The 12138-nt window shown below is 46.7% G+C and overlaps 1 protein-coding gene across 5 annotated transcripts in view; it reads left to right on the forward strand.

Moving 5' to 3' along the window:
• The window catches only part of Med27 (mediator complex subunit 27), a 174001-nt gene that overhangs the window by 116034 nt on the left and 45829 nt on the right, over positions 1-12138 (forward strand). For 3 of the 5 annotated variants that reach the window (XR_005501839.2, NM_001106565.1, XM_063283483.1), the window contains one exon: positions 1520-1613. The exons of the other annotated variants lie outside the window; for them this stretch is intronic. Coding sequence is in view for 2 of the 3 variants with exons in the window: in NM_001106565.1 (NP_001100035.1) it covers positions 1520-1613 (94 nt within the window). In the remaining variant the exon portion in view is untranslated. Of the gene's footprint in view, positions 1-1519; positions 1614-12138 lie in introns of those variants that run through there. 5 annotated transcript variants of the gene reach the window in all.

Raw genomic sequence — 12138 nt, forward strand, 5'->3', positions numbered from 1 at the left:
GAGGGGAAGCTGACTGCTGCTGTGGCACCGTGGAATCTGTGGGCTACTTGAGGTCCACCAGAATCCCCGACACTGCCTTCCCCTGGAGCACCCTGGCCAGCACCACCTCTTTTTCATGCCTTCCTGGCCACTGCCCTTGTTAGTTATCAGCCTTTTGCAGCCTCTCCTTCAGCATGAAAACCCAACAGGACAGTCCTGAGAAGCAGCCCTTGGCAGCCATGTTGGTGTGCACTTTTTACCAGATGGCCTTCTTCTGACTCCCTCTCACAAGCCTCAGGTTTCCAACTGAAATTTCATATTGTGTGATCAAGGAGCTCATCTCTGCTTTCCCCCAGAAACCATACCTTAACATGTCCCTGAGGTAGAAGGCATGTAATTTAATTTACTACCCCTTAATAGCTAGTTCGGGGTCTTGGCTGCTGAATTCCGTGCACCTTTTGTGTTGGTGTGAGTAGACAGTGAACTGGGAGGGTTTCCTATGTACAGAGCAGAGCCAGCTCTGTGTGCTGTGGGCTGGCATGCTCCCAGTGAGCCTCCACTACAGGGCAGGAGGGCTCTTGGGACCACCTGCCAGCATGCATGTCATCTGTCAGTCCTTAATAAGTACCCGCCACCATGCCACATGCTTAATGCCAGTAGTCTCACTAAGTGAGTATTAAGCCCTGGGAGATGCAGGCTCCACTGGGTCAGGGGAGGGATGAAAATGGAGCTGCTACCTCACCTGATATGTTTGATGATGCTAAGAAAGGTTTTAGAGTCAGGAGTTTAGGAATAAAGTGGTAATAGGGACATAGAAGACCGAGCAAATAAAAGCCAAACAGAAATCCATGAAAATGGAAAGTACCACCATTGGGTTCCATTAGGGAAGGCACAGCCAAAAGCATAGGCCTACAGTGTGCCTGCAGTGTGCCTACAGTGTGCTTACAGTATGCCTGCAGTGTGACTATAGTGTGCCTGCAGTGTATCTGCAGTTTGCCTGCAGTGTGCCTACAGTGTTCCTACAGTGTGCCTACAGTGTGCCTGCAGTGTATCTGCAGTGTGTCTGCAGTGTGCCTACAGTGTTCCTACAGTGTATCTGCAGTGTGTCTGCAGTGTGCCTACAGTGTGCCTACAGTGTGCCTACAGTGTGCCTGCAGTGTATCTGCAGCGTGCCTGCAGTGTGCCTGCAGTGTGCCTGCAGTGTGCCTGCAGTGTGCCTACAGTGTGCCTACAGTGTGTCTGCAGTGTGCCTGCAGTGTGCCTACAGTGTGTCTGCAGTGGAGTCCTGTATGAGAGCAGACATATCCCAATGGAAAGTTAGGGTATATTCAGGTACTTTATTTAAAGTATAAATATATTCACTTAAAACAGAGCCCCTCTGCAAAGGGTCATGAGAGGAAAAAGATGTTTTCATGAAGGATCTTGTGATCTTCTTCAAAAGGGATCACACCCACTAAAAGTTGGTTATTAAGTATGAAATAAAGTCTTCCAGCCTCCAACAGGACTCCAGTTCATACTTATGTACTTCTTCCACACCCAGATATGTGGATGACGTGATCAGCCGCATTGACAGAATGTTTCCAGAAATGTCCATTCACTTATCGAGACCCAATGGGACTTCAGCAGTGCTTCTGGTAAGATCTGCTTGCCTGCGTGTGGGGACATGTCCTGTAAACTTACTGATGGACAACAGAAGCCGGAGGGCATGCTGGCATGGTGGCCCAGCTGAGTGGGTGGCAAACCTTGTCTGAAGAAAGATAAGGTGGGGAGGTGACAGCTGGTCCACCTCTGGTCCCCACACACCAATCTATATGCTTCCTCATGCTGTGGTGACCCCAACCATAAAATTACTTTTGTTGCTACTTCATAACTATAGTTTTTCTACTGTTTTAAATTGTAATGTAACTATCTGTTTTTCAATGGTCTTAGGGGACCCCTGTGAAAGGGTAGGCCCACCTTAAAGGGGTCAATGCTCACAGGATGGAGCCATTGCTTTAGCATAGACACTATACTCTAAAGCCTTGTTTTAGAGCACATGCAGTCCCAGACAAGAGTTAGAGAGAGAGGGAAGGTACTATAAGCTGTGTGACCTCGAGTCGGGTATGTGACAGCCTCCCTAGTAACTAACATTGGGTAAATTCTATATTTTCTCTAAGAGATCACACTGTGCGATTCTCAGCTGGTATCCTGCTAAAGAAAACGAACACACTGTTGCCTCAGGATTTTGTGGTCCCTGAAAGTCATTTACTACCCTCACATATTAGGAGGAAGCCTCTGGCCCTTTAATGACACTGACTTCCGATTCTCTTGCTTTTGTTCTGGCCTCACGGTCCACTGATGTATAAGTTCGATGAAAGACAATTTATTGGAGCCCAGTGGCCTAGAGATGTATTGTGGTGTCCATGAGAAGGGTCTGGTGTCCGTGTGGTGATCGGTGCCTGAGGAACACGTCTTACAGCATTATGTACAAGGGAGGGCTTTGGTGGGGACCAGGAAGGCAAGGCTGTGGATGGAGCGTGTCTGCTGTGGGTTCCCTGTGAACTCCTACTGCTCTGGCATTCTCTTGTCTAACCCAGGCTCACAGTCACCCGGGTAAGCCATTCTTCACCCAACTCCTCCCTTCTTGGAAAAGCTGAGAGTTCTCGAATGTTTCTTTTGACTGCTGAATGGGAAGGATGTGAACTTCCTCAGTTGGCAATATTTCATTTGTGTGTGTGTTTGATATATAGACATAGGTAGATTTCTGAAGGTCATTTGAGCAGTTTTCTCATCTTGAGCTAAAGTATAAAGAAAATGATATACAACAGTATTCCTTTGATAGGAAAATAAAGCAGCTTTCTCTACATAGAAGGTATTTCCTGTCCCTCAAGAATGCCCATCGTGTGTAAGGTCCCTCAGACCTCACAGCAGTCCACAGATCCTGTTGGCAGACTTGATAGGGACCAAAGAGTTAATAAAGATAAAAACAAAGCATCCTCAGCGAAATAGGTTTGGTCACATCATTTCCAGGTCACTGAGCTTCCATTTCATGAAGAGGATAAGAATTTGGCATTGAGTGGAATGAGCAGGATTAGAGGTGAGCAGGCAGAATGCTCGCGTTTCTACCACCTGACAAAACAGGCAACTTGGGCCTGTCAGCCTCAACCATCTCCTCATGGAGTCTGTTCTAATAGCTGATAAGAGAGCATGGGACTCCACGCAAGGGAAAGACTCCGCATTACACATAACATGCTTAGCCAACAAGGGCTGTTCAGGTCTGCGCACCTCTGGCTGGCTTGAGCCACCGGTCTTCGGTGACACAGAACTGCAGTCAGTGGTGCTTGTTTAGTGGAGGTGGGTGATTTAGTCAGAATCGCATGGCAGGTGAGTGACCTACTCTGGCCGTACCTGCTTTATTTGGCTTCTCCTTTTAAGCAATGGCATTGCTGTAGTTTGCGATGCTCTAAGATGATATGCTGTCCATACCCCAGCTTCTGGATGGAGGTGGAAGGCAACTGTCACCTTGTAGGTGAGGGAGTCAGGGCCAGCTGCTGCCGCCTCCTCAACCACCTTTGCTAGTCACCCATTCCCTGACTTCAGCAGCCATACTTGAAGATCTGTAGTGCACCACCATAGGACACAGAGGCAAGAGGAGAAAGACTTCCTGGAGATGGCTCTAGAGAGCTGGGCAGCAAGTGGAATTAGTAGGAAGGGGCAGCTGGGGGACTTGGAATAGGAGGCCAGCAGTCTCCCTCCCTTGCCAGAGCCTGCACTTGACCCAGTTTTTGGGATGAAGAGACATTTCATGCCAAGCCGACAGTAGAGCCTGCCCAGCTCACCTGAGTGAGCAAAGCATCAGGTGCTCACATGTAGAGAGCCAGCCGACCCACCCAGTAGGACCAACACCAGGGCTCCGTGACGCTCCACACGTGGGCTAGAGTACTGTCCTTCTTTTTTTTTTTTTTTTTTTTTTTTTTTTTTTTTTTTGGTTCTTTTTTTCCGGAGCTGGGGATCGAACCCAGGGCCTTGCGCTTCCTAGGTAAACGCTCTACCACTGAGCTAAATCCCCAGCCCCAAGTACTGTCCTTCTTGTACCCTGGGATTTTCATCCAGCCTCCCACCTCGTCACCCTGGAAGGAGCTTCCTGGTGGCCTCATCTGAAGTTGTTCCCCTCCCTTTGTTGGGGTGGACAGTCAGGACTTGAATGCCCTACCTAAGTGTGAAGAGAGGAAGTAATTCCCAGAGGGGCTGAGAAGGCAGTCCTGCACTTGATGAATGAGCTGGGGGAGGACAGGCTGTGGCCTACACAGCACTCATCCATCCTCCCACCAGCCCCAGCTGTGTTCATCTGACTGGACCCCCTCATCCTGTCAGCAAGCCCCCAGGGTGCTTCATCTGAGGACAAACAACTTATTCTGATGGCATAAACAGATCTTTAGACTACCGGGCACTGTGCTGGTGACTTTTTTTTTTCTTTCAATAACAAGTAATTGGGGCTGGAGAGATGGCTCAGTGGTTAAGAGCCCTGACTGCTCCTCCAAGAGGTCCTGAGTTCAAATTTCTACAACCACATGGTGGCTCACAACCATCTGTAATGAGATCTGATGCCCTCTTCTTGTGTCTGAAGACAGCTACAGTGTACTTATATATAATAAATAAATCTTGAAAAGTAATTGGATAGCTACAATGATTGGTATAACATAGGTAAATTCTAAAGCTCACCACTTAGTTGAGAAGCAGTAAAGGGCCAGCATGTGTTGTTACCCATAGCTTTGCCACCCAAGGTCATCCTCCTGAGAAAGACCCTCCTTCTCCCTTGTACACCAATGTGCTCTATGTTCATGTGTCCTTAACTGTCACGGAGTTGTGAGCTGTTTAAAAATAGTACCATGCAGTGTGTGTTGTTTCTGCCATGCATACTGTTGTCCAGTACAGTCTATCCCAGGACTCTTCACATGGTGTTTCTATTGCCGAGATAAGCTAGAATTCTTTCCAGCTTTCCATTTTATATCACATGCACACGCACATATGCATACACACAGTCTTAAGTCTCAGTTCCCCCAATTTCACTGATGTTAGAAGCCTCCAGTTTTTGCTGTGAGTAGAGAGAAGGTTTCTGCTTCTGCATCTGCATAGGAATCAGCAGTGTCAGTGACCAGGCATGGACGAAAGGCATGTCTGGGTCAAGTCATTTTGGTGTTCTCACTCTCTTGGCAATCACTTCCAGGCAGTCTGCAGCTGGATACCCCATAGCTTAAGTTGGCAGCCTCTCCACTGTGTAGAAGGCACGAGGGAAACAGGGCAAGTTGACACTTTCTGACTCTACCTCCTCCACCCTGGCACCTTGAAAGGGACTGAACTGGATTGGTCCTGAAACCAGCCAGCCAATTTCTGGGGAAGTCTCCTTTGGTGTCTTCATGAGCCTCAGGTATCACCCGTGGCCTGCACACCGAACTGTAGCTAATGTGCTCTTGTGTGCTTGCTGGAAATTGTGCTGTTACTGTGTGAGTTAGTAGCTCATGAGATAATGCGAGCTGTTTCTGTTCTCTGAAGGATGATCTCAGTCATCCAAAAATAAATCTAGCTATGTTGATATTTAGTTTCAACTAATCTACCGCCTAACATCCCATTATTAATTTTCCTCCAACAGTCAAAATATTGTAAGAGCTTAACTGAGTCAGACTGGAACAAGCTGCTGGCTTCTCGCATCGCTTAAAACAGTATCTTCTCCAGTTTTTGACTGATCAACTAGGTATAAGAAAATGAGAAAATGGAGCTTTCACTGCAATGTTTTAAATGTACTCTGGTGGTTTGTAATGTTAATCTAGATGTTTGTGTGCACATCTCTCCAGAGCTGCTGCACCTTAGCCCTCCTGTCTCCAGGATGCCTCCTTCCTTAAGCTGTTGGATATGCCACTTCATGTCACTCTGCCCATTATTTGAGGTTGGGAGACTCCCTAACACCTAAACTGTTCCCCTCCTGCCACTCGGACTTCCTCGCTGAGTTGACAGCTCTAGTGCCTGAGTGGTCCTCTGGCTCACCGAATAGTTCCACAGATGCGCATCCCTTGCAGGCCACTCAGAAGTCCTGAGTTGGTGGCCCTATGCAGAGCCCTGGATCTGCATGTGACTGTTCCCCAAGATCAGCTGGAGCTGTGGAGTACATTTTGAGGAGCATGCAGTTGGGGAGATGACAGCCCGCCCACATACACACTAAGAACCGCTGCCCTGCACCCAGCGCTTCTGCTTCTGCAAGTGGGTCTTTCCCAGGATCACTTGTGATACAAAACATGGGAACTAATCAGACACCAACTAAAGTTCCCTGGAAGCCTGGCCTTTTGGCATGTCCCTACCCTGGTGTCAAGTGACACGTTAGCTATGCTGGAGAAGACACTCATCCTACCACTCAGCGAATTCTCTCTACAGCACCAGTCAAGAAGGGCACAGACCTCAATGCCAGGGCTGCCACTACAGTCTAGAGAGTGGGACCAGAGACCAGCCACATTTGCCTTACCTATATTAGAATGGCAGGGTTAAGGAGCAGAAGTGGGTTGAGAAGGTGGGAAAGAGGAGAGGTGTTGTGGCGGGTAGGCAGTGTGCTAGGGACCAAGACCCACAGGAAGTATAGTGAAGCAATGTCTAAGAGAGGTAACCCAGGCAAAGACTCATCAGGGGTCAACTGCAGTACAGGAAGCCAGGAAAAGGGGGAAGGAAAGAAACCACCCCAAGTCAGGCTTGGCCTCCCAGGCTGGGATAGGGTCCAGAAGACTGTGAAGTTTTGTAAGGTGGATTTATCCTAATCTTGGATTAACAAAATGCTAATGATGATCTAGGCGTGACCCTTCCATATTTATTTAATACTATTGAGGGGCTGAAGAGATGGGTCAGGGGTTGGTGCCTGCTATTTTTCAAACGGATGAGGGTCCAGTGCCTCCCACATTGTGGAGCTCACAGCCGCCTGTAGCTCCAGCTGAAGGGCTTCCAGTGCCGGCTTCTGGTCCCCACTGGCATCTGCACGCAGCGCACACAGACAGACGCACGCTCATTTTTGAATGTTTCAAGCTCGTTAGCAACATAGACCCTGCCTCAGCTAACTATAAGTACAGTATCCACCATGTGCAGTCCCGTGTGAGCTTCCCAGCCATCCTCACACAGGAATCTGTCCCCCTCCCTTCGCAAATCACTCCTGTGGGGAGGGGCTCTATTTAGATTGCTAGGTACAATTTTTTATACCTCCATTTTTAATTCAATATATTTGGAAGATATAATGTTCTTAAGAACTAATTTTTAACTCATCCTAATTTTTTCACTAATGTTGCCCTTTGTTTAGTACATTTTATTCAAATTGTTGGTGAACTCATTTTTCTGATAGGAAATGCTATGTTATTTTGTTTGCAGATTCTTATAAACAGCTCTGCTCACAGCATTACTGGCCCATGGTTTGGGTCCTGATGGCCAAAGGTCACCTCATCCTCCTCCTGCGTGGTGTCCCCTCTGCCTTGGCCTGCCATGCTCTAGGTCTCACCGGGACCCTGCTTGGCTTAGGGTAGCGGTTGTTCCTTTGATGGTTTGTTTTCTTTTCAATAATTTCTGAGATTATAACTACGTCATTTCTGCGTGTGCATTTTCTTAAATATGTAAAGACAGCCTGCTCAGACTGTATAATGTTACGTGTAATGTTACTGTATGATGTTATGGTGGTTCTTGACTTGATTATTGCCTCCTTAGAGGTATGTGGCAATACCTAGAGGTATTTTTAAGACTTTGATGTAGGCATCTGAGTGGGTGGAGACTAGAGATGGTGCTACACATGCTCTCCTGCAGTGAGCCGGAGCAGCCCAGTTAACCAAGGCTGGGGAAGTTGGGAAGCCTGGCTCAGACACACAGGCATTCGCCTTCCAGACAGTTGCACTAATTTATACCCACCAGCTACTCTGGATTCTGGACTTCTCCCAGCCCCCTAAAGGCTTATGCCTTCATCTTACCTATTCATCAGACACTCCTGAAGTCCACCCATGCTATAATTCTGTGCTGCACCAGCAGTGTCTGCTGGAGTGATCAGAACCTGAGTTCTAGCGCCTTTGTTACTGCACTGAGGCTATGGGGGTTCTTTGTCACGCACGCCTCATAAGAAGACATGGGCTTTGTACTTTTCCACTCTTGTGAGTCTGTGTGTTTCCAATGTGTGGGAAGTGTGCATGTATGCATTTATAGAGACCAGAGGTGACATTGAGTGTCTTCTTCTATTACTTCTATACTTTTTTTGAAACAGGGTCTCATTATGCAACCCTAAACTCACTATGTAGCCCAGGTTGGCCTTGAACTCACAGAAATCTGTCTGCCTCTGCCTCCTAAGTGCTGGGATGAAAGATGCACAGTACCACGCCTAGCTTGCATCTCCTTTTTTGAAACAAGTTCTCTCAGTGAACTCTCTCTTATTTCAGTAAGACTTCCTGTCCAGGAAGCCCTCAGAACCCAATGGTCTCTACCTCCCAGTGCTGGGATTGTAGATCACACTGCCTCACCTAGATATAGGGTGCATCTGAACTCAGGTCTTTATGGTTGCACAGCAAGCACTTTACACAATATGCCAAATCCCCAGTCCTTCTTCTCCACTTTTGACACACACACAAAAGTTTTTAATCAAATCTGGCCCTAAAGATGCTTGTTTCCAAAGCTCCATTTTTCTAAGGTAGCAATTCCCAAATTGTGATCCAAGGGCAAGAAACTGCAGGACCCTTCCCAGGGCACCAAGAGATCAAACTGCTTTAAGGCAGGTGAGAGGCCTCCCTCTCCACTCTTCTTTCACCGATTTTTCATGTCCACAGTGGAGTTCTCCAAGCTCCTTAATGCTGGGGGGGACACTGTATGCTAAGCTCTCAGGTCAGTGAGTGCTTTAGGCACACCTCCATTGTCGTTACTATAGCATTAGGTACTGATAGCCCCATCCCATAAATGCAAGGGCTCCTAGACATCCTCAGCCACTCTCAGTAGAAAGAGGTCCTGAGACCAAAGGGACGAGAGCTACTGCTTTGTGTATTACAGACACCAGAACAGCTGAGTGGTGGTGTGCACACTAATCAGGAGGCTGTAACCAGAGGATCACCTAAGCCCTGAGTTTGAGATCAGCCTGCACAACATAGGAAGACCACAAAAATAAAATAAAATTTTTTTTTAAAATGTATCCAAGACAATGTAAAAATGTATCAGGTCAACCTCAAAAAAAACGACACTCTGAACTGACATTCTAACTGCTTGTTGCAGTGGTGCCCATGATTAGGAACTCATCCAGCTACTAAACCCTTGATGCGAAATAAACACAAGAATTTGGGGCTTCCCACCACATGGTTCTTCAGCCAGTTAACTCTGTAGCCAGAAGATGAGCAGAGAGAGTAGGGTGCCTGGGGGACTGAATCACACTGGGCAAAGGGAGGGCAAGTTCTCCTTGCCTGAGTTCTCTCTTAGACACATAGACTTCTGTCAGATGTTAGTGCTTTGCTAGGCGTGGTCAGAGCCTCATCTCTGTCATAATTTTTAGAAGTGAATGCTGAAAAGTGTGCATCAGAGATGTCATGGTGATGAGGTTTGCTTCAACATGCCTCACTGGCTACCAAAAAGGAAGGAGAGATGGGTAGATAGAGTAGGAGTAGCAAAATCACAATCATTTTGCTTTTAAACACTCTCTCTTCCTTTATTCTTATGCTGTATATCCGAAATATTGCAGGTGACTACGCACACCCAAGTTTCTTCATATGCACAGTATAGAAAACATGAACACAGGAAGCCAGAAAACCATATCGTAACTATAGCCATAAAGCCATACTGGAACTATAGCCAGAAAGCCTGCATGCTGGTGCTGTCACTGTCACCTTCTACAGGTAAAAACTGGCCTATAGTGAAGCGTACTATACTGCACCTGAAGAAAATTCTAGAGCAGTGTTTACTGGTTGGCAGGGAAGGAAAATGATCTGGATTCTGTGCTTGTCCTGTATACAGAACTGTGCACATCTCAGTCATGGACAGATTTTATCTGAAAGGTCTTTAATGACAATTGAGTTCTGTTTAGCTCTAGCGAGAGTGTGTACTGGCATATGCATTCTCTAGCTGTATCAAAGGCACAAGTTGGAGCAGTAGGTCCGGGACAAAGGGCAGGTATGAGACAGAAAGCCTCCCAGTGTGTGACTGCAGCATAGGTACAGGGCGTCCACTCTGCACCTTTTTCAACTTTTTTGATGTTTGAGGTTTTCATATTAAAATTGGATGAGATAAACCTTTCCCAGCCTTTAAGAAAACAGATCCCAGATCCCACAGAGCAAAAGACTAGAGCCCCACACTCCAGACTGGCTTTAGCATCCTCAAGTAGCATTCAGTAAGATAGGGAAGAAAGAAAAAAACACTTTAGTTGTAAAGTCAGAAGAACTGGACGCTTGTTGTACTTAGGAAAATGAGAACATTATCACGGAAATTCTAAGTCTGACTCGTTGCAAATAAAAACATATCCATGTAAAATCTAATAACAAGCAGCAGGGAAACAGACCGCTGAGAGAGTAATGAGAAGGTGACCGCCGTACAGTTGGAAAAATTATAGGAATGGAGCACACGCTAAGAGACCATGCGAGCCATCTCATGTGTATGTTAGCGTTCTGGGGAGAGCAAAATGGGGTGGAACCAACGTGTAAAACTAAATAAGCCCAGAAGGGAAAGCCGAGGCCTGAATCTAAGCACTAAAGGGGGCCCTGGGAACTTGGCACAGCTAGCGAGGAACCACCAAGTCTAATCTAAAGCTCAGGGTCATCACGCTTCAAAGATAAAACAGTCCTCAGGACTCCCAAGCAAGAACTGAAATAACCTCAAAGCCCCACCCCCGCCCCAAAATCCTCTGATTTTACAGCCACTTGTCATCACACTGCTCAAAACAGCAGGAAAGGCTGGAGAAGTAGCTCAGCAGTTGAGAACAGTCATTGTTCTTCCAGTGGACCTGACATTTCTCTTCTCTGCCCGCCTGCACATGTACATACATACATACTCTCATGGGGGAGTGCACACACATTCATATACGTCCTCACACACTCAAGTGCACACACATACACAATGCATGTACTCAAGCACACACACATGTACCTAATTCAAAATAAGAAAAATAAATATTTTTTTAAACCAATAAGGATTGACTCTTCAGTTAAGAGTGTTTGCTGCTCCTTGAACTTGTCTTGAGTTCAGTTCTTAAAATGTATCTTGAGCAGCTTAAAACCACATAACTCCAGTTCCATTTCCATTGCCCTCTGCTGTCCTCCCCAAGGCACCAGTATGTTTGTGGTATACATACATATGTGCAAACAAACATTCATACATGTAAAATTAAAAAAATACAAGCAAGACAGCAATTTTCAAAGAAGAGCCAGGGACACGTGTGTGTCCTTTCAAGTACTGAGGCCAGAGAAAAGTCATTTGAACCAAGATTTTGCACCTGTGGGCCTCCTTAGAGCTTCCCCAGACAAGAGAACGTAGGCTGCTCAGCCCAGGGCAAGCTGAGCAGGGCACAGGCAAGGTAGCCCTGAGGGTGGGAGACAGCCTATAAGCACTGTGTTCATAAAGGTGCATATGAAATATGTGTATTGACTTTTGTGTATGCAGTCAGTGAGAATCAAGGATATTGTTCTATACTGAGAAGCAAGAGGTTAAAGTGATGCATAAGGAGATGGGGTCTGAGGGCGTTAGCATGGAGAGGTACAAAGATAAGCATGAAAACTATAGGCTTAATAAGAAAACAAAGGGCTGGGGTGTAGCTTAGTGGTAGAGCATTTGCCTAGCGTTAGTGAGGCCCTGGGTCCCATCACCAGCATTGACAGAAAGAAAGTAGGCATGGTGAGTACATCTTCGCTTTCAGGATGAGGCAAGGAACTGCAGGTCTCAGGTCAGTCTGAGCTGGCTAGGATATGCTGTCTCAAAGCATCCACACACCGGAATAAAGAGGAAAGAGGTGCAAACTGGAGGGAACACCCAGAAACACTAAACATGTGATAAATCTAACTGCGGCATCAAACTGAGAGCACACATACCAGTCACATCAATAGGACAATCCTAAGGAACGTTCAGAGGTGCCACTAAAGCTCGTGGGGAGAAGAAGTATACATAAAGGATAGGAACAGCTAAAAGGGAAGAGAGTGGAGAGAGAGTGCT

The sequence above is a fragment of the Rattus norvegicus genome, chromosome 3 (genome assembly GCF_036323735.1).
Source record: "Rattus norvegicus strain BN/NHsdMcwi chromosome 3, GRCr8, whole genome shotgun sequence".
NCBI lineage: Eukaryota > Metazoa > Chordata > Mammalia > Rodentia > Muridae > Rattus > Rattus norvegicus.